This window comes from Epinephelus moara, chromosome 12 (genome assembly GCF_006386435.1).
Source record: "Epinephelus moara isolate mb chromosome 12, YSFRI_EMoa_1.0, whole genome shotgun sequence".
Lineage (NCBI taxonomy): Eukaryota > Metazoa > Chordata > Actinopteri > Perciformes > Serranidae > Epinephelus > Epinephelus moara.
Genome location: NC_065517.1, coordinates 13,165,289 through 13,187,767, shown reverse-complemented (window position 1 = coordinate 13,187,767; position 22,479 = coordinate 13,165,289). Strand labels below are relative to the sequence as shown.

General features: G+C 39.5%; 2 protein-coding genes and 4 non-coding genes across 6 annotated transcripts in view; all 6 read left to right on the top strand.

Moving 5' to 3' along the window:
• Window positions 1-6,690, top strand: rps7 (ribosomal protein S7). Its single transcript, XM_050057992.1, has 7 exons — window positions 1-70; window positions 753-838; window positions 1,949-2,020; window positions 2,568-2,711; window positions 3,559-3,623; window positions 5,479-5,629; window positions 6,580-6,690. The coding sequence occupies exons 2-7, from the start codon at window positions 764-766 to the stop codon at window positions 6,655-6,657; spliced, it is 585 nt and encodes a 194-aa protein (XP_049913949.1). The 5' UTR covers window positions 1-70; window positions 753-763; the 3' UTR covers window positions 6,658-6,690.
• Window positions 2,183-2,403, top strand: LOC126399252 (small nucleolar RNA SNORA73 family). The gene has a single exon (XR_007570869.1). It is a non-coding gene; the product is annotated as a small nucleolar RNA SNORA73 family (small nucleolar RNA).
• On the top strand, window positions 2,993-3,213 carry LOC126399254 (small nucleolar RNA SNORA73 family). The gene has a single exon (XR_007570871.1). It is a non-coding gene; the product is annotated as a small nucleolar RNA SNORA73 family (small nucleolar RNA).
• LOC126399251 (small nucleolar RNA SNORA73 family) lies at window positions 5,066-5,286 on the top strand. Its single transcript, XR_007570868.1, has one exon. It is a non-coding gene; the product is annotated as a small nucleolar RNA SNORA73 family (small nucleolar RNA).
• Window positions 6,013-6,233, top strand: LOC126399253 (small nucleolar RNA SNORA73 family). Its single transcript, XR_007570870.1, has one exon. It is a non-coding gene; the product is annotated as a small nucleolar RNA SNORA73 family (small nucleolar RNA).
• Window positions 6,691-10,439: 3,749 nt separating the features above from the next.
• The window catches only part of cnksr3 (cnksr family member 3), a 51,221-nt gene continuing 39,181 nt past the window's right edge, over window positions 10,440-22,479 (top strand). The window contains exon 1 of the mRNA XM_050059010.1: window positions 10,440-10,639. Within this exon, the coding sequence (XP_049914967.1) occupies window positions 10,588-10,639 (52 nt within the window). The 5' untranslated portion in view covers window positions 10,440-10,587. The remainder of the gene's footprint in view (window positions 10,640-22,479) is intronic.

The window sequence follows — 22,479 nt, the reverse complement described above, 5'->3', positions numbered from 1 at the left end:
GGGACGCCCTGATTGGATTAATACAACTCTCGCGATGTTCCGGCCTCTTCCTTGGCCGTCGTTGACAGAGGTTAGTCGTGTTACTTTCAACAGGAATGGCATTTGTAGCCAAAAATGTGCTTTAATGCCGTTTTATTTTTGTGTAAACCCACCGTAAAGCATCTTAAGTCTCTGATACGTTAGATTATGTGGTTTGAGGCGACGGATGGCTGTTTTATATGACAGAATAAAGCGTAGTAGTGTAGCTCCGGTGAATGGTGTTCTTGTACCGGGGAGCAGTTAGCAGGCCGTGCATGTGTTCAGATAGCCGCTAAGTTACACTGGAGGAGGTAGTAGACTGAATATATAAAGCTCTCTGTGTCAGTAGTTTAACGTGAGACAAAGCTGGTTACATGTTTTTGCCACATGAAACTTCTAAGCTAAATTGTTGTTGAGGTAATTGAGTTATATTAGCTAGCTAACGCTTCTTCTAACGTAGCCGTAACTCCTTCTAGCTGACATGCAGCTTGTCTTTATAGACAGAGAGTCTAGTTTCTATTGAAGCTGTGTGTTTTTCTTGGGTTAATCGATTATGCCTCAAACTAGTCACGAAATTGACAATCTTCGTGTGCTAGCCCTGTGGTCACGCTTAGCACTAAGCTAACTTGTAGCCTAGCCTGAGCAAGTTTGAAGGAGCTCCTCCAGGGTTCATGTCAGTCAAGTGTATATGGCTATCTGTATGTGTGACCCCTCGTCTTCATATTTCTCCGCAGAGACAAAGGCCATGTTCAGTACCAGCGCCAAAATAGTGAAGCCTAATGGCGAAAAGCCAGACGAGTTTGAGTCTGGGATCTCCCAGGTAAGACTGCCAGATTTCACATCATCAAATCACCTGTTAACTTTACTGCAGTTTAATGTTAAGCTTCATGTTGTGTATGTACAGTGTGACTGCTCATGCTAAAATGATCATTGTTATGAATATATTAGAAGCTAGACACTTTGAGATAATACACTATATAAGCCTGAATCACACTGCTTTGTATTTTCAGGGACTTTAAGATTTAATGTTAAGACATCACTAAGTAATATTGCACACCACTTAACTGGTATTTGTGTATCTAAATCCAGGATGTAACTTTAAATGTTTAGTATGTAAAGTCAGTCATTCAGCGCTTTAAATGATACAAAGTCTAACCACAGTAAAATGCAATCCTGTCTGCTCCTTAAACCTGCACATTGTATTTTAGCTCTGTCTTGCCTCTTCTGACTTTGTACGCTGCAGCTTTTTGTCCACGTTGCCAAGTGCGTGCGTGTGTGTCTACGGCATCCTGGATAGTTCTGGCACTCATGGGACCCAGTTGTGGAATGATTTAATTTCAGTTTTGGGTCCAGTTGCTTCTGTTGTTTTACAGATGAAATCCACCACAGACTCAATGTTTTCATGGATGTCGACAGTGGTGTCTTGGAATATGCGCCAGACTCAACTTGGCTCCATCTCTCCCATCACTGGGGAAATGTGTGGTAGTGTGTTTACATATCACAACCTCAACAAGACGGCCACTTGGTCGCTTCTCACAATCACAGGTAGCGCCACTCTGCAGCAGCACGGTCGCTCTTGCCGAACATGGGCAGCGCCACTCTGCAGTAGTATGGCCGCTCCTGCTGAACACGGGCAGAACCGCTCTGTAGCAGCACGGTCGCTCCTGCCGAACATGGGTAGCGCAGCTCTGTAGCAGCATGGTCACTCCTGCCGAATGTGGGCAGCACCACTGTGCAGTAGCATGATCGCTCCCATTGATCATGGGCCGCACCACTCTGCAGCAGCATGGTCTGCCCTACCAAACATACTGATAAGACTGCTTGAGACAAAATCTGTCCAATGAATAGATAAGTTCTTGCAGCACATGTAAATGTGTCAGAGTGGTGTTTAAATGGATATTCCATGCTGATTTGATTTGTCTCCCTGCAGGCTCTGCTCGAGCTGGAGATGAACTCCGACCTGAAGGCTCAGCTCAGAGAGCTGAACATCACTGCAGCAAAGGTAAGAAAACATTTTCTCGTATTGCCATCTCTGCTACTTGCATATTACTTTTTTAAGTCATATAAAGCTTAGAACCACCATAGGGCTGTTTTTGCTGCGAGTCACATTGTTTTTTTAAATATGGGTGTCTCCTGATTGTAAATGTTGAAATGGAGATCCAATCCGACATGGACATCCAGCGAGGTTGCTCTCCTGGCTCTGTCCTGGTGGCGTATGGGAGCGTAGCTTTCAAGCTGAGACGTACAGTCCCGTTCCACAATGTCGGAGAAAAAGCTCTGTCCCCGGCTGCTGGTCGGTGAGGACGGGCGTCCTGCATATTCCTACATCTTCCCAGAGTCCCTTTGGGGCAGTTACTGGGGAGCTAAACCATGCAGTGCACATTATTACAGTGAAACAGACTATTTTGTCACACTTAACTGTCTTTGCTTGTTTATTTGGCAACTTTACATTTAGGACGCTGAAATGATTGTTGGTTTGTCACAGAGACAATATCCCACATATGCAGACAGACCTGTCATGTTAACTATATTATGTTTGTTTGTTTTAGGAAATCGAGGTTGGTGGCAGCAGGAAAGCCATCATCATCTTTGTTCCCGTTCCTCAGCTGAAGTCCTTCCAGAAGATTCAGGTGCGTCTGGTGAGGGAGCTGGAGAAGAAGTTCAGCGGAAAGCACGTGGTCTTCATTGCACAGGTGAGGATGATGATCCTGATTTCTACCTCAGTTTCTCACCCATGGATGGATACTGCAGAGTTGTGGGGTGGTCTTACCTTGTCCACGTGGGTTTTGTGGACTAACTGAAGGGTGGTGACCTTTCTTAAGGTGTAAATTTTGTTTTATTGGACTTACCATAACTTGCGAAATAAAGTTGTCTAGCGCAAATAAAAATAGACCCCTGCTGACCCCCCACAACCTGCTACAAGAAGGATAAATTATGATGGTGTAAAATGAGTCTGTCTTGACAGTTGTTTTACCCGACATGGACATCCAGCGAGGTTGCTCTCCTGGCTCTGTCCTGGTGGCGTATGGGAGCGTAGCTTTCCAGCTGAGACGTACAGTCCCGTTCCACAATGTCGGAGAAAAAGCTCTGTCCCCGGCTGCTGGTCGGTGAGGACGGGCGTCCTGCATATTCCTACATCTTCCCAGAGTCCCTTTGGGGCCATTACTGGGGAGCTAAACCATGCAGTGCACATCGTTTTATTTGCCAGGGTTTGATATGGGTGTGGGAAGTTAGTCATTGATAATAGTTTGAAAACCATTCCTGTAAGAGAAAAGTGTCACTCTTCTGTGTCTCCAATATGTTTTTCATGTTCATGATGTAAGTGTCAAACTCTGAACATTTGATACTGATATTGAAGCGTCAGTAAAACAAGGAGGAACATGATTATGAGCAGGTTATATCTAATATTGACCCAAAAGATCAGTCTTACCCTCATTCATTTTGTTACTGATATTCTTTGTTGAATTAATTGAGCTTCAAAGCTTTTTGAATGTTTGAATTCTAATCTGAGATTAACAAAATGACAATTTTGATTTTCAGAGGAGAATTCTGCCCAAACCCACCAGGAAAAGCCGCACAAAGAATAAGCAGAAGCGTCCCAGGAGGTGAGTAGACATTGTGACCTAAATCTCACACAGGCTGAGAATTCATCCTGTTGTCAGACCATGGGAGCACTCCTGAGTGTGTATGACATGTTGGACAGGTGGATTTGGCCGTCTTTCATATTCCTATTGTTGTTGTTGTTGTTGTTGTCACTACTGTGTTATACTTACGCTTACAGTTATAAGTTGCAGGAACTCCTCCGAGTAAAATGAATGTATGCGTGATATGACAATATATCACGTTGTGTTTAGGCAGTGCTAGCAAATATGAGTTTATTAATAAATTGTTGATTGGCAAATAATTGAATTAAATTTGATTTAAGTTGCTTTTATACCATAAAAGTCACTGCCTCAGATGTGAGCATTTGCTTTTTTTTTTTTTTTGTGTGTCTCTAATGGTGAACTGAGCAGTGTTAAGGTGTTTATGGCTGCGTGGCTAAAACACATAATTTAATAAAGCTTTTAGAGGCACATTGGAGATTTTTGGGCTGAAAAAATGAAATATTGAAATATGTATATTTACGCTCTGGGAAATGATGAAGGACTTATTTTGCCATTTTGCACATTTTATAGATCAGACAATTTGATGGATCAAGAAAGTAGTCGGCAGATTAAGAGATACCGAAAGTCTTGTCAGTTGTAGCTATAGTTCTACAGAGTTGCAGTATTTTTGCATGAAGTACTCTGATTTGTTAAGTTTAATTTGCTTTCATTGGATTTTCCAGAACATTATCACACTGTATTGCTATCACTATATAAACTTATGTAAACCATCATAGTTGTTCATGTGGCCACCTCCTAATAAGTGACTCAATCTCCATGTTTAGTTGATTTTAAAACAATTTTGTAAAATCTTAAACACAAGTAACCCCGTAAGCATAGTTTAATCTGCAACTTATGATTATTTTTGTTGTTGACTATCCTGCCAATTATTTTCTCAGTTAATTATTTGGTCTATAAAATATCAGAAAAAGATGAAAATTCCCATTAAATTTTTTTTTTTCAATCAACAGCTTAGCACTCAAAGCTAATCAAATGTTATGGAAGATAAAAGAGCAGCAATTCATCAAAATTTAGAGGGTGGAATCAAAATTTTGTTTTTGAATTTAAAATGATTTACAGCAATCTAAATTGACAAAGTAGCAAAGTAAAATGCAGTTGATCAACAAATCATTTCAGCACTGAACATAACCATTTGAGTTTTATCAAATACAGATAGTTTTTGGTCAATATTACTCAAGTCTATCTGACACTAGCAGCTCATTTCGAGTGTTTTGAAAAACAAATTTGACTGTTGAAACCCCTTTTGAAGGTCTGTCGTGCACTCTGGACATTTTAGCATTAGGAATAAAGTTATCTCCATACTAATCAATAGACAAAGTAAATCAGATAGTTGTGATGATGATCACAACTATCATACTATGAAGTATGAATCCAGTTGTTATCCGACATGGACATCCAGCGAGGTTGCTCTCCTGGCTCTGTCCTGGTGGCGTATGGGAGCGTAGCTTTCAAGCTGAGACGTACAGTCCCGTTCCACAATGTCGGAGAGAAAGCTCTGTCCCCGGCTGCTGGTCGGTGAGGACGGGCGTCCTGCATATTCCTACATCTTCCCAGAGTCCCTTTGGGGCCGTTACTGGGGAGCTAAACCATGCAGTGCACAAACTGTTACAATGAATTGGAAACTGCAAATGCAAATACACGTTTTTAGAATTACATTATTTTCCTTGCATATTGAAGCAGAAATGTATTAAATTATGTTTGATCTACTTTATGGTTTTCACAGACTCCTGAGCTTGGTGTTGGGCCTGTATGAATTTTAGGTATTTATGTGATTTTTCTTTGATTCCTCCCTCAGCCGTACTCTAACTGCGGTCCACGACGCCATCTTGGAGGACCTGGTGTTCCCTAGCGAGATCGTGGGTAAGAGGATCAGAGTCAAACAGGACTGCAGCAGGCTCATCAAGGTCCATCTGGACAAGGCGCAGCAGAACAATGTCGAACACAAAGTAAGTTCACATAAAAGCAGGTGGAGTGAACGTCTGAATGCCGTGATAACATGATTAGGGCTAAAACGGTGATTTTCTTTATTAATTAATCTGTTCTTTATTGTCTTGATTTTATGAAAACATCAGAAAATTGTGAGAAATGCCTAATGTGATGTCAAAGTAGTTTTTCCTCAATCGGTTAATGAATGAATGGACCAATCGTTGTGGCTCTAAACATCATCAGGGTTTGACAGCGATAAGCAGTAATAGGAAATGTTAAACTTACTGATGCAGTACTGGAACCAGGAGTGCTTAGATCAGATGTTGCTGTTTGTGAAAGCAGCCACTTATATTCAGAAATGGTCAGTCCCCACATCTGTGCAGTCATTGGCTGCTGTTGTTATCCGACATGGATATCCAGCGAGGTTGCTCTCCTGGCTCTGTCCTGGTGGCGTATGGGAGCGTAGCTTTCCAGCTGAGACGTACAGTCCCGTTCCACAATGTCGGAGAAAAAGCTCTGTCCCCGGCTGCTGGTCGGTGAGGACGGGCGTCCTGCATATTCCTACATCTTCCCAGAGTCCCTTTGGGGCCATTACTGGGGAGCTAAACCATGCAGTGCACAAACTCTGCCTCAGAAGATGTTCATGATCTTTTTCATAACAAATTGGTGTTTTAGTTTTCTCTCCTGGTGCCAAAGTGAAAATGTGGTGATTTGTCATGTATTCCTTGTTTGACATTTTAATTACCAAATCAGGCATAATCAGTCAAATGTAATTAAAATCTTAAGCTTTAGCGTTATTTCTGAAGCTATTCCACCATGACAAGAAAAAAAGTATCTTATAATTCATACCACCAGTCATGAAATTGAGAAAATATTCAGTCTGTTGATCTGTCAAATCATTTGAACCCATTTACACTGTAAAAAAAACATTGAGATACTGAAGTTGAACTGTTTTCTTTTGTTGTTTCAGGTTGAGACTTTCTCTGGTGTCTACAAGAAACTCACAGGCAAAGACGTCGTGTTCGAATTCCCAGAATTCCAGCTGTAAATGCAGATGACAAAATAAATTTGTTTACTGTCACTGTTGTTGTTGGTTGTTTTTTCCTTTTTGGTGATAATGTATTGAAGAGGCTGCGCATAATTTTACAGCACAGAATAGTTGGTGTGGTCACAGGCACAAAGGTTGTTTGACTTTCATGGTGCAAAATATGTAAAGGATGATCTGAAATTTTAAAATTATTTCACTGCAGACCAGCCTCAGTCTGTCTTGGATTTTGCTGTCATCCTCTGGCGCCACCTTCAGGTCAAATGAGATTTTTTTTACTACCTCTGTAAGAGAGGAAGTGGTATTGGTCTATTCAGCTGCTGTTTTCTGGTGTGTAATGAGCTTTATAGCATCACAGCATATTTTAAAGACTTTGGAAAATTTAGAATATAGAATTTTCTTTATCAAGTTAAGATACTGAGCTCTAATGAGATGTAAATGTATGCTGAGATTTTCCCTACAAGCTATCTAATCTTAAAATATTTTACTGCAAAAATTGAATTACAACTTGATAAAATAATATAAACCTTATTAACAAACACAGATTATATTTTATACTAAGTGCGTGTTTAAAAACAATGTGATGGTGGTGACTGAAGAGCCAAAAAATGTGTTGCACTTACAAATCAACCCTGTCAGTGTCATTAATAGACTCCTCCTCATTGAAGTTTTCCTTAGACTAGGGTCATGCCAAATCATCCCTTTATTTGGGGATTTTTACTTAAAACCACATTAAGCCAGCATTTCCTACAACGACATGAAATACAATTGAAAAGTTATGCTAAATTATATGGCTAAGTATTACTTGACAGACCCAACACCTTGAACTAGTCCAGCTTTAACCATGTTTCGAAGTACACAATAAAATAGAGACCAGATTGACAGCACAGCAAGAATCACAGTTAACTGGTTAAAAGGTAACAATGAGCTGTGACCAAATCATTTTATACTTGTTAAAGATGTCTGACAATAAACAAATGTCAATTTAAAGAGACAACAGTGATCATGGAGGGAAGGAGGCAACAAAGTGGAGGTTAAATCAATCAATCATCTGTCAGTGAACTAAGTTTTCAGATATTTTACTTAAAAATAATTCAGTTGTATGAAAAAGTAGCAATATCACAGTGACAATATGTTCTAAAGTAACAAAAGTACAAATGTCAGAGTGCATATTATCAGTGGATTATAAGTATTAGTGCATTAATGTCTACAACACTTAAATATTGCATCTGGTTAAGTTGGAGCTGATTTTAATGACTTGTGATACTACTGGGTAGCCTGTGGATTTCTCCCCCCTGGGAATCACTATAGTCTTATTTTCCCCTTTATCAATACATCATAATTTGTGAGTTGATTTTATTTTATATTATCTGTTGGAATCTTAAAAGAACTAAAGCTTTAGTGTAAATCAAAATTCAACCTCAAGTGGAGAAGAAGTGTAAAATGGCAGAAATGGGAATACAAAAGTACCTTAAAATTGTTCAGTAGCTATTTGAGGAAATGCACTTAGGTACTTTCCACCACTACCGATCGTGCTCCCAGTCCCATGTATAACCGCCATCTCCCAGGTGAAATAAATAAAAAGCCTTTACCAAACCAGAAGCTGCGCCTACTTCAGCTGTTCATAATGATGCATTCAGGTGCTGTCAGACTTTTTTCAACAGTTCCGTGTGAACATGGGATGCTACAGTTTTCTTATGCAACACTTTTCCTTGTTTTATTTGATAACATTAATTATTGTTTTGTAATATTATAAGGGGTCACAGGACAGATCCAATGTGTTCATGGGAGAATTAAGGGCAGCAGAAAAATTCTGTTTTTGTTGCACCAAATTATGTTCAATTTTTCAGATTTTCCTTGTATCTGTAGAGCTTCTTTTTTTTTCAAGTGAATTACAAGCATTGCTTTGTTTTCAAGGACCACAAGCCCCAAAAAGTTGGGAACCACACATCTTAGTCATGGTGGAAGATTTGTGGTTTTCCCAGAGAGCCAGTGTGTAATTACTAGTAATAAAATGCTTTTTTTTCTTGGTAAGTTGTACTTGAGTGTTTGGTGCTTAAAGTAAATTGAAATAATATAAACTTAAATTTGGATGAAAGACTTTGGTTGTAGTTTTGTTTACTGTCCTTTGGTGACCCCGTGATGTGTCCCCTAGATCTGCTTTTAGGACAAACGTCACATTTTTATTGCTCTGTATGTTTATCTTCTCTATCCAGCACTTTCAGATTGCAGAGCACAATGAATAATACTGTGTCTGTGTTGTGTGTTTTCACTCCCAGTTGATGTTTTTCCTCCCAGCCAGCACAGCTCAGAGCCTGAAATGCTCTTCCCATGGGAAACGTCTGCAGACCCGAAAAAAGCCTAACAAGCCAACACCCAGCACACATGACAGAGCTGCTGTGGAGCTCAGAAGATGAAAGCTCTGATTAGAGACTGAGGGATTTTTAATGTGACAATCTGCCATGTGCAGGCTTTGTACCGTGCAGAAGAGGCCGGGCTGGATAAACACTGAACATACATTAATTTATCTGTCTTTGCACGCATTAAAAAAGATTTAAAGTCAGAATGATATGAAAAAAGCTTATTGCTAATTTGTCGTTCTGCTTTTGGTTTGTTTATATCCTTTGAAAACTGCAGCCCTTATTCTTTAAATGATGCTGTCTGTTCTCATGTCACTTGCTTTAATGTTGAAAAATCATGGTCTATGAATATTTACACACTTTGTGATTAATTGAAGGTTTTTTTTGCATGAATAGGTTTAAGTCTCCTCTGAGACTGGACTTGTTAGAAATTACATGTATTTTGTCAATATTATTGAAGAAATTATGCTTTATATTCAATATTTACATGAGGTTAAATAACTTGAAACCTGATGGGGTCATATGATTTACGATGTCAAGATTTAAATTAAATGTGTAACTTTCAAATTCATAGAATAAAATAATGTAAGGAGAAAACAAATACTTGTGATGCAACTTGCAAGTTTGTTAAAAGCTCAAAGAACTCTTGCTCCTGTGATGTTTTATAATTAACCCTGATGGAGTTTTATCATGCATCTTTATTTCTGTTTCCTATAGGCCTGCAGTCATGATAAATAAATTGCATAAATGGCACATTGAAGGTACAGCACACATTTGCAAGTTTAACAGCTTTCACATTGTCTGAAGTATGTTTGCGTAAATATTCTATAAATGTACTCTTGTCAATGTGGACTTAAGCCAACATATTCTTATTATATTTAACAACAGTGCAAGATACATTTCTACCAAATCAGGGTTAGCCAGGACAATGAATCAGGTTGGTAATACAGTACACGACTTATTCACAGAATATGCATGTAAATTAAAAAAAAAAAAAAAAACAGTGGTGGAATGTGGTGGAAATGGTGGAAAGTACTACTTGAATATTTCCATTTATGCTACTCTATACTTACACTTCATGGCATTTCAGAGGCAAATATTGTACTTTTTACTTTAATACAAGTATTTAATGTCTTGATGATCCGTTAACATGTAAGTTTTACACCTAAAGTAATGTACAACAGCGAAATTATAAAACCAATTTATATTTCCTGGTCAAACAGTGATGGTAACATCGGTATCACCTTTGAATCTCATGTACTGTAGTATTGTTCCGTCGTCCCCACAGCACCTGAAGGTAGCATCAGCATACTGTCATTAGATTGGAGGAGCAGGGATAGGGGGCGTGGCTAAAGACCGCTGTAACCCGACACCGGCTTCACGCGCGTGTGCTCTGCTATGACTGTAAACTTTCTCCATGAGCTCAGTCAGTCGCGAACAGCGCACCGTTGGGTCGTTGACACTACGTCTGTTTCTGTGTTGTAAAGGAAGCTCTTCCGTTAAATATGTCTTATTAACGGGTTAACTCTGTAGTTTGGAGAAAGGAGAGATAAATTACACGCCGGTTGGAGAAATGGAGGCTGTGAGTAAGTGGACCCCGCAACAAGTGGTGGACTGGATGAAAGGTGAGTCTGCTAATAGTGAGACCTAATGTTGTCTGATGGGTCACTGTTGGGGGCAGCTAACGGTCCTGTTGTTAGCTTACAGCGGCTAATGCAACACTTTCACCGCCTGAAAATTAGCTTCAGTGGCCAACTATGAGTAAGTTACACACATGAGGAAAAAGACTTTGGTTTAGTTTGTTTGTTTTGTATTAAGAAGCTGGACAAACATGGTTTAAGACATGACAGGACTAATATTTGTAAAGAAAATAGTTGTACTTATGAATATAACGTTATCTAAAAAGCACCAGTGAGCAACAGTAACAAAATCAAAGTAAAAATAGGTGAAGTGTTGTGTGAGTTGTATACTATACAAATAACATTACTGCAAAGAAATACAGTAAATATTGAGTGGATATATGGACTAAATGATTATGTGCAGTATGTGCATGTATACAGCCTGTGGAATAACGTTATATGTTGATAGTCACAGTTGTGCGTGCTTATTCAAAAACTGGTGCATTTAACAACTGTTAAATTATAACTGTTAAGTTATAACAGCAGCAGTGGATGCTTTGATGTTACCGGGTAATTAGTGCAGACTGATCTAACTGGTTTAATGTTTGAGGTTTTTAAAGTTGTTTCTCAGCAGCAGCTTGATCCAACAAATCACAGATGATATTAAACCATTTAATGTAATAGCTTATATGGTGATTTCTGTTGCTTGTGCTCAAATTGGAGCAATGATCTGAGATTTTGACTGTGGAAAGAAGTTACTTTTAGAAGTATATTCATGGTATACAACTTATTTATGGTATGAGGTTGTAATTTTATGGAAGATGGGTTAGCTGGCTGTGGTCACCAGTGCAGTGTTCACACATTTTAAAAAGTTTAACTTGAATTGGCTATTAAAACTTTAAAGTGTATCATAATGAAAAGTGTCATTTTCAAGTGCCCTTATCATTTCAAGTGTTAATTGTAGGGCTGGGTGTCCCTTGAAATGTCTGATACTAGTGCTAATTATAAGCCTGAGTTTTGGCGCTGATATCTTAAACATGTTTTCCACTGAATCGTTTTACTCTTCACAAAAGAAGCCAATGTTTTTAAGAGTTATGTCTTCCAATTAGTGGCACAAGAACTTTGCTGGAATAAAATTGGTCTAAAATTCCAATTCAAATCAGAAACAGTCAAATAATACACAAGATTAAACACACAGTGTATTATACTGTATGTAATGATGGTCCAAGGTTATTAGGCTTGTCTTGTGTGTGCGTTGGCTGCAGGTTTTTATCTTGTTTGAGTGTCCTATTTCTGTTCGGCTGTTGAACTTGGTTGTTGAGTGGCAGCTGGATGGGATTTACTCACAGCACCGAGCCAGGTATTCGTTTTCATTACAGTGTGTCATTAAGCAATAAACGGGCCCGACCAGTTAACAGATCAGCCATAAAATGTCAATCAGGCCCACAATCGTGGTATGATAAAGACTTGTTTTTAATTACCAGGAGGTTTGAACAAGCAGCAGCAGGAGACGAATCGTTTGCGATGCAATGTGGGAAGTCACTTTGTCTTGTCCTTGTTTTATGTTTTAATATTTGAGGTTTTTGCACTATAAATTAAGCTAAGTAGAAAAGGAAAGAATTGTAGTCAATGCACTTTCTAAAGACGTGCACAGGATTCCTATTACCGTTCTGTACTGGCAAATGTGGGAGAAATAACACAGTTTTTTCATGTGCAATAAAACAACAGTCCAGGTGTTACAGATTTGCTGTACACATTGTAATATGTGCAATAACCCTCTTACAATCTATTGTGTCTTGTGTTTTGAGGAACAAGTTAAGCTAAAAATATACTGCAGTAGTTTAGTTGTTTTGCAACATTTCGAACATCCTGTGATGATGACAGCTCTTGAAAGCACCCGTGGTTTGTGAAGCCTGTGAAAGCATGATTTTTTGAAATTAAGAGGTAAATTTTGGTTCATACTTATGCAAATGACTGTGAGTGACTGTGGTCAGTTTTTGCAAGGGTCCTGGAAAATCAATTATTTAAATACTGGGAACATTTATGTCAGACATGTCGCTATTTCTTGATGGTTACAAAGATGGAAATGATGCTTACTTGTCTGTCTGGCTCCAGGTTTGGCTGGTTTTAAACTAGGAAAAATAGAGTTGCAGTTGTTACAGTCACTCAGGCACTGTGGGTAACTTTTATGTTTTATTTTAAAGGCCAGATGCCTTAAATTTGAATTTCTTTTCTTTGTCCCATCTTTGCACAAGTTAAATATACTGCTGTGAGAAAGTGAGCATCCATTCAGCCCAGCTTGACTTCCAAAAGCACACACAGACACACACATATACATACCAATACACATGTCATTTGGCAGCACAGACAATGTAGAGCTGAGTGTAATAAAGTCCCAGACAATACCAGCTCATGACAAAGGTCCGCCTCCTGTCGTGTGGAGGGTCAGGAGGTCATCGTGACACTTGACTGTGGCAGCGCTGCCATTTAACCAGATCTGACCATTGTTCTGCATCAAAAGAATGACTAACACATACTGGGGTCAGTCACATGACCTGGATGGTTCAATTAAACGTGTTCTTTCCCTGCGTTTCCTGTCACGCTCTCTGAAAAACATGAAAATACAGAATATCAGCAGGCTTATCTTTTTAAATGGTGGATTTTCTCAACACAGTCTGGGATCTAACGGATGTATTCATTTTAGCTTCTGCGCTGTTAAAAAGGTGTTCTCTGCTGTTGTTGTTATTTGCAAAGATAAACTGACTGTTGATAAGATAACTTACCATGATCAGAGAAGTGATAAGCAGACACTTAAGGCTGCATTAAGGTATTTTAAATTTCTTTGTCTTTGACCTGAATCCTGTTCTAGTATTTACAGTGTGACTACAGAGCAAAGTGCTGCCACTGGCTATAGGCTCTGTGTGTGTGTGTGTGTGTGTGTGTGTTGCTCCCATCCTACGACTTAAGCAACAGGTTCTTTTCATGGGAGGTACAGCCGCCCTCATTAAAATCCTCGTGTTTGATCTGGAGTTGGTTCCCACAGGCCGGCTGTCACCGAGCCGCTCCAGCTGACCACAAACACCACAAATACTCCATTCAAATTCCTGAAATAATCCTGGGATATCATAGCAGTTGCAGGGGTAGTCAGGGAATTCCGTGAATTCTTCGGAGAAAGTCAGGGAATATGGGTCAGCTTCAGAATTCTGCCAGTCCATCTGATGTGCTAATTTAGACTGAGAAACAAGTTTGATCATCAAGAATATCTCTAAATATGGAAAGTCATAGTGATGATAAGAACTGTTTTCACATTCAGGATGTCTTGGAGGTGTTCTTGGTGTGATGTCTTCTTTAATTTTCTAGTCATGATACTTGCTTAATTTTCTATTCAAATTGGCATTAAAATGTCTTAAATCTTAAATTAAACTTTGTAAATCTCACAGGGTCTCGAATATTTATTATTGCACAGTTAAAGGCCTTTACACCATGAGGGGTGTGTTTAAAAAAACACCACAAAAGCACAAAATTCTTGGCGGCATCAAACTATTTGTTATGGCAGCAATTCAGATTTGCAACCATTGCAACAGGTCTGCAGTTGTCGTGATGTGATGTCTGTCCCTCATTGGTTGATGCCTTTATTTGCATTGCGGAAGCTCAGAAAAATCAGCCTCATTCCGAAAAAAACTGCATCGCTTTTTGCAGGGTAGTATTCTGAATCTGTGAAAGTACTCAAGACAAAAACAGCAGTTTGTACTAGAAAAAAAAAGAAGGCTGCGTCGTCATTTCAAAGATTTCCAAGGCTAGTGCCAGTTTGCATTAGAGGAGTTTAGCAACTGACAATATATTCCAAAGCTAAATTTCAAAGTAAATACAATCCCAATTTACTAACTTCCTGGTTTAGATCCTTTTAATATATGATCAAATAATCTGACAGATTCCGTGCGAGCTTTTGATATCTGTCAGTTTTCAATGTTTTGGACACATTCCAGTCCACTTTGTAGCTCTCAGATCAGATGGAGTCTCTATGTGGCAGTTTCTAATTTCTTGGAGTGAACTGATCAGACAGCTGTAGCTAGGAGGTAAACACATACATCTCAGGGATGGAGCTCAGCGTGTTCAGACACATCCACATACTTGTCTGCTCGTCTGGCAGGTGCAGTCACATCACAGCGTAAATGATGACAGGCTGGTTGAGAGTAAGAGACTGAATAAACAAGATGACACATCCAGGTCTGTTTATGAAGGGGTGTGTAGAAATAAAGCCAATGAACGAAAAGATGGATTGGAAGAATGTGCTGAAGTAAACATGGCTGAGTGGGTGCACAGAGAGTTGGGTTTTACGTATGTAGTGTAGTTTAGATTTTGTTAAAGTTGAACTGGGTATTTGCCGATATCGGCATCCAAAGATATGCTTGAAGTAATTTGTAAAAAGTGTCACCAGCCTGCTGTTTGTGATCTTTTTCAAAGATTTTTAACACAAATCTCGTATTTCTTAGTTCATAGTCTGGATTTCCACCAAATTTGATTACTTTTTTTTTTTTTTTTTTTTAAATCTTTATGAGGTATTTTGCTATCAAACAACTGAAAACACCATGTTTTTGACAAATATTGAAACAATTGCTGATGATCAACAAACCTCTCAAATCCCTTGTCACCTCCAGGGTTTTTATTTCCACTTCATGAAAAGTTGACAGCATATAAAATTAGATTATTATCTTGTACATGAACTCTGTGACCATCATCCTAGTCCTTAGCCAAATCTCAGCACCATTGTGCTTTTAGTTTGAAGAATGTGATCTAACAAAGCGCTTCCTGCCTGGTCTCTGAAGCAAGGAAGGTCACATGTCTTAGAGACTGAGAAACATATTTTAATTATCTTGACTAAACAATGTGCGTTTGTTTAGCTGCAGAGGCTCACACAGCTGAAAGCATCTGTTATCTATAATCTGGTCTTATCTCTGAACCCTCCCATCATAAACTGTATAACTAATTGCTTTACAGTCAGTTTCACCATAAATGATCTGCATGATAAAACAAATAAGGGCAATATTTATTCTCCAGAATGTCAAAAAAAGTGATGAGAAATGTCTGTCCTAAGGTATCAGAGCCTGACGTGAAAGGACCTAAATTTCTAAAATAAAAAAATTGAAGTTATGATATGAAACAGATCTCATTCTCGTCTTCTACCCATAGTCCTGTGTGTTTTGTGGCTGCTGGCGTTGTCTTCTAACATGTAAACAAACAGAAAGCAAAGCCTCCTCTCCTGTGTAAAGGTGTGTTGTTTTAACTCCTCAACTGGAACCAAACCAAACCAGCAACATTTCATCCTGTAAGACAAGATAACAGAAACTCTTTGGCTTTGATCTGATGAGGAGGATTTGAGCGTCACGTGACGAGGTTCCCATCGGATCATGACGGCTGGTTGTTTGCTCAGTGGGAGGAGAACCACTCTCACCTGAGAACGTCATCATCCTGGCCTGATGTAGTCCAGCAGGCAGAACAAGGCTTTTACACTACCAGAGTTGGGGGTTAAAATCTAAATCTAAAAAGCTGGGAGCAAAGCAAAGCCATACAAATAGTCATTTTTTTATGCTAGATCTTGGCACAAAAAGGATTGAACGCAGGTGTCAGCTGACTGGAGAAGTTTTACTTGGTAATTGGCTGTATTTTGTTTGATACCTTCGAGTACTGATACAGAGCCCTACCACCAGTATTGTGTGCATGTAAAAATGGACGGTTGGTCTCCCACCCAACGTTTTCACAGCGAGTGAATCAGAGGAAACATTCAGGTTCTCTTCACCGAGGGCCTCTTCCTGCCTTTCTCCCTTTGTGAGCAACACTGACGTTGTTCAGGAGGAAGAGTGGCCTGAGCCATGTTCACTCTCACCCCTGTAGAACTGAAACACTTAGTCTGTTCATGAGCTGACTATTTCAGTAATTGTTTTGTTGGTTAGTTGCAAGAAAGCCAATCCAGTTCCATCTTCTGAAATGTGAGAATTTGCTGCCTTTTTTTGTTAGATTTGGACCGAATATCTTTGAGTTCTGGGCTATTGGTTGGACAAAACAAGTGATCTGAACATGTAATCTTCAGCTTTAGGATATTGTGATGGGCATTTTTTCATTTTCTGACATTTTATAGGACAACCAATTGATTTATGAATCCAGAAAACAACAGATTAACAGATAATGACATAGTTGCAGCCCATATACACCCATATATTATATATTTCTGTGACAACAGCAATACCATTCACATTTAAGAAATTATTCTGGACTAAGGTTGCAACTGAGTAAAAACTAAAAACAATAAAAAAAAATAGATTCATTATATTTAATTATAATTATTTAAGGCTGAAAGAGGAATTATTTTTCCTAAATAAAATAAGATGATTATTCGTTAAAAAACATAAAAACCTTCCCATGTTCCTGTTGATATCTGTGTGACATACATTGGTGGATTCTGTAGGAACTGAGCTGTGCTAGTCAGTAATATCATCAGCCTTATTAACGGATCCCAGTTAAGCAGATTGGGAGATTTGCTCAACTTGCGTCAGAGCTAACGGCTCCATCACCTGAACCTCATAAATAATGATAAATTATGACTAAAACCTGCAGAACTGGTCTCTATCTATGACACAACGGTATAGTGATGTAACAGCGGGATGTGTTCCAACAAAAAAGTCCCTTCATTTTATTGCTTTTGGATGGATTCCCAAAAATGTTGGTACAGACATTCGTGATCCCCAGAGGGTAAATGTCTGTCACCTGTCTTTTCATTTAGGACCATCGGGTCAACATTTCTACTTCTCCAACACTTCAGGTTATAACAGGATACCTTTGAAACTAATGACTGAACTTCTAACGTTAACGTGCTAAAGGGTGCCACATTAGCTTGCTAAATATTAGCATATTAGCAAGCACTTGTTAAAGGTGCTGTGTGTGTGTTTTGTTGTTAAAAAAAAAGTGGTTATGTTTAAATCATGCAAAGTAAGAAAAAGCAGGTGGGCCATTTCAGGCCGATACTGACGCCATGCCGATATTATCAGCATGCTATGGTATTTCATTTTAAAGCCAATGTCGACCGTTACCAATGATGTGCCGATATTATCGTGCATCCCTCATATTTATATGCACGTTTCTGAGCCCATAGTCTTCTGGTTGCCTTTCTCTGTTGGCACATTGCTACGCTTTTTTGCAAATTACGGCCACCAACAGTCAACCAGTGGAATGGCATTAAACCAATGATTGGGTTGTGTATCGGTAATGAAAATGCAGAATATGCGATTCAGAAAAAACAGTGAATACTACTGTGTCCTACCAGTTAGACATACATTTTCATCATGGCAGTATGGACCTTCCATACTGGTACTTCTGCACCAGTGTCTGGCTGTTACTGGTTGAAGAGAGATCCCAGCTCAGCTCTGCTTTGCACAGAATGAACTCCCACAATTCCTGTTTGTTTGATTTTATAAGACTTCTTAGCACAAATCTGCACAACGCTCAAGGAAATCCTTTTTCCTTTTGAATAGTGTTTGTTCAACAGTGTGTGTGTTCCCTCTGCTGCCTCGTACCAATGAGATGAATGGCCAGTGTGCGTGTGTGTGCTGTAGTGTAGGGTTTGACAGAGGCCCAGTGAAGCTATGAATAGCCTCAGTGCTCTTTTGCCACTTTTCCTCTCCACCCTCGTCCTGTTGTGATGGAGGTGGGGTAAATATTCCTTTTGTTGCCCCCAGCTGGGGAGTGTCGGGTCCGAACTCCGTCTTTGTGCTTCAACAACACAACACGTGCCATTTGTTGTAATGAACAAGTGATGTAGAGTTCAACAGGAACAATTTCACAAAGCTAAATGTTATCAAGAAGATAGATCAAATCTGGAGCTCAGTTTAGATGCAACCGTAGCTTTGGCACTTTTCCCACATTTCTGCCTTAATGAATATGACAGACATCTTTCAAATTTTCCCTGGAGGGAAAACATCAATGTCTTGGTAAAAATCAACACTTTTTGTGCAGCTGTCCCGGCAGGAAATGCAGCGATGTCTTAGTTTAAAAAAAAAAACTTTTCATGCCTAAAGAGCTGCTGGAAGCACAGCAACTAGTCGCTACGAAACACCCATGTTTGGTGCCTATAAAGCCGCTGGAAACACAGCAATGGCTCACCAAATCACAACTGGTTTTGTTGTTTGTTTGTCTCTCGAACAGTGCTCTGCAGCTTTGCAGGCATCTCGCCTAAGTGTTACGCCATCCACCATCTCTTCCACCTCCAGGTGACAAAGTCGTATGCTACGCCACTTCAGAAACATCAGTATGATATGTATGAAAGGTACAAATGTAACATATTCGTGGTTCACAGAAATGTACAATGCCAGCATTTTCCTCTGGTGACTGGGCTGCTCCATGTCAGCAAGAGAGATTTGTGTATTTCGAGGTGGGACTTGTTGTCGAAGCGCCCTGTAAAACGAGGCTGAACATCTTGTTTGTTTTGATCTTTCTGACAAATGATTAACTGGACTGTTTATGAGCAGCTGGAGTTTCACCTGCAGCTCTTTTTACTAAGTTCCTCACGTGTTTGACTGCAGCCGGATGGGCTAACCCACTTTATCATCAGCACGCCTTGTAAATACTTGGAGTCACTGTCAGGCAAGGAATTTAGGAGATGGTTTAAACTGTAACCCTGTCATCAAACTAGGTTACTGAAAGATAAGTTCAAAGTTGTAGAGAATTGATGCATCAGAGATTTTCACTCAATGTCTAAAAATAAGCTGCAAAAATAAATCCAAGAGTAATGACTTTTACCGGTTGCAGGGTTTTCTGTTATTGGCTGATGTCAGATCGGAGGGTAAATCCATGTCGAATCAGGAAGAGGTTTTGTTCATATTATTTGAGACCAGTATAAGTTCTGTAAAAAAAAAAAAATTATGTAGAGAATTGCATAGTTATTTGCTCCTGAGAATTTCCTCGTTTTTGCGGCCCTAAAAAACATCTTTATAGGAAAGCCATTGTATTCTTAGCAGGAAATATGGAAATGTCCATCTTTTTTGGGAAACTGCCTGGGACCCCATGACCACCCATTTGGCATTTTTTTCCATTTTCAAGGGCCAGTAATGAAAAAATATGACATCTGCTTTGCCTTTTGGTCATGTGGATCTGTTGTGCATTGGGTTGTCTGTGTGCCTACAAAATTCATGGCTCTAGGAGTTATATTTCTAAAGATATTGTACTCTTAAAATGGCCTCCCATCTAATACACTTTCATAGGGGGTACATATAAGCAAATAGATAAAGTCTGAACATCTAAGATTTTAAAAAAGCTCTGTCTGATTTGACCCATGTGAGGAAACACTGTAAACCAATCATCAGTCAGTTGTGGTTGGTAAAGTTTGTTTTCTTAGTGGGTAGCTGAGCATTAGCAGTGTAGAGCAGTGACTGTGTCTGATGGTTTTGGAGGTGAACCGGCGGTTTTGTCGTCGCAGTAAGAAGTAAAACTTTCCCACTGTGAGCTTCTGCTGCTGCTGCCAGTTGGTACACACAGAGTTTCCCACCAGGAGATGACTGACAGGAGGGCAGAGGCCCAGAGTTGTCAGCAAATATACTGGTCAGAGACGAGACCACGGACAGAGAAATTAACTTTTCTTACATCTGTGACTAAAGTAAACTACAGAGACTGGTGCTTCTTCAAATGCACTGCTACAGGTTCATTTAAGGTCTGAAAATCTTCAGTTTCTCCTTGCACCTTTCCTAAAATCATGACACGTTTTATTTCTTATATGAGGAATAATTAATCAGTCATGAGCTTTATCTCAATATATTGTCAGTATTACCAAGAAGCGCAAAAGCATAGTTTGGAGACTCAGCATTTAACGATTTTTACAGGAAGTCAGTGAGAAAGTTGTCAGTGAGAAAGTTGTCAGTGAGAAAGAGGTTCTGTGCTCTTTCGGTAGTCTCCGGTGTGCTTTCATGTAGAGTCAAATTTATTCTGTCAACAAACAGGTCAGTTTCAAAGTGCTTTACAAAGAGCAAAGATTAAAACAGGCCGTTTTCTCTTGTGAACCGTGCTGTGACCTCACAGCTGATTAGATTAAGATTCATGGTAGATCAGAAAAGGTTGGTAATGGCTTTGCTGCTTAACACAAGGCCTGGTAACAGATGAATATTAGAGAGAATTTTATGCAGATTCAAAGACATTTTCTTATTGTCACTAAATCCCATAAAAAGACCAAAACTAAGAATGAATGTATCTGCTGACAAGTATAATGTGTGTATCAAAGCCTGATATATCTTCTTCCTCTGTGCCATACAGCTTCATTGTTGTCCAAAAACTATTAAAAACACATCAAGGAGGAACACTGTTGCACTGGGTGACATGTTCCTTTATTACCATGAACACACACACTGTAGTTTATTTTGGCTCAATGTCACATACACTGTCCTACTGCCCCATACACACCAGAGCACCAAGGGCCCTATTTTGATGAGTTAAACACCATTTACGGTGTATTCAAACACTTTTGCTCGTTTAATGGCGCATTATCTGGGTGCAAATAAAGATGCAAGGGGCAAAGGGGTTTTAGTCAGTCTCTTAATTAATCATAGGTGTGTTTTGGGTGTAACATGAATTCAGCCAATCAGTGTCATTTTTAAAGCTAAAGCCTGCACCTGGCGCACTGCTATTCACATGGCGGATTTGGCAAATCCCTGTTTGTGTAATAGGCAGAACGTGTTGTGAACCTGCCCGTGTATCTCCATCGTACTATCTGAATAATACACCCTTTGAATAGCAGGAACATTCTATGCAATTCTGATTTTAGACCAGGTTTTTGTTGGTCAGTGGCACAATTGCTTTCACCCGTCTCAAAATAGCAATACACCAACAATGCACCTGACCACACCTCATTCTAAGACCTACATGTCCATGGGCACACAGATGGGCTCATTTGCAGCTTGCACAACGTCAGCCAGGGAAATGACAGCTGAGTTTGTCTGAAACTAGCAATGACAGTTGTGCTGCACTGTGCGCTGCTTTGCGCCAGGTTTAGGATAGGACTCCAAATGTGGATTAATCCGCTGCTGAAAATATTCCCCAACAAATGCACTACCTCTTCCTGTTTGTTCTATTAAAAACATCTTTACAACAAATCAATGGGAGATGAGGGGCACAGAAAGTATTGAGACTCACACACTGTTTTAGTGTTTTCATATTAGTTAGGCTATCAAATGTAGATTTAGTGAAAGGCTGAAATATTGTAGGGACCCTAAATTTGTTTAAATAAAAGTTGATGTGGCTTCAGGATGGAGAGTTGGTGTCTTTATCTGAGCGAGGCGAAGGAAGCAATGAGTGTGTTTTAGCTTGTTTGGCCCACCTTCCTCTCAGATAGATCAAGTGATAAATATTTCATCATCTGAGTCTGAACCTGATCTCAATATACACTTTAAAAACACACTTCTTAAATATTTGTTTAGCCTATATTCAGTAGATAAGAAAATAATAGAGTAATAGGATGTTTTCAAAGATTTACAGTGCAGCTCAACTTTGACTATGACTAGATAAAGCTGTGCACAACAACATTTAATACACATTAGTACAGTTTCTGATATCCAGTAACGAGTTTATAATTGAAGTTTATTTCAACCACCTTAATGTCACATAACTTGTCAGTAGTTTTTGCAGTGTTCTTGCGCACGGCCACAGTTTGCTGCGTTTCATTAATCCTGCTGCTTGAGAAGCATCTCTGGAGCCAACAACACAAACCGCTCAGCAGTATTTCAGTGTGGTGATCCTGCTCGTTCTCAGCCGCCTGCCAGCCGTTTGAAGCCGATTTCCAACAGTGCGGGCCGAGCGCCAAACCCAACTGC

Coding starts and splice junctions, on each gene's coding strand:
- rps7 (XM_050057992.1), top strand. CDS start 764: ATGTTCAGTACCAGCGCCAAAATAGTGAAGCCTAATGGCGAAAAGCCA. Junction 2,712..3,558: donor ACGTGGTCTTCATTGCACAG/GTGAGGATGATG, acceptor TTTGATTTTCAG/AGGAGAATTCTGCCCAAACC. Junction 3,624..5,478: donor AAGCAGAAGCGTCCCAGGAG/GTGAGTAGACAT, acceptor TTCCTCCCTCAG/CCGTACTCTAACTGCGGTCC.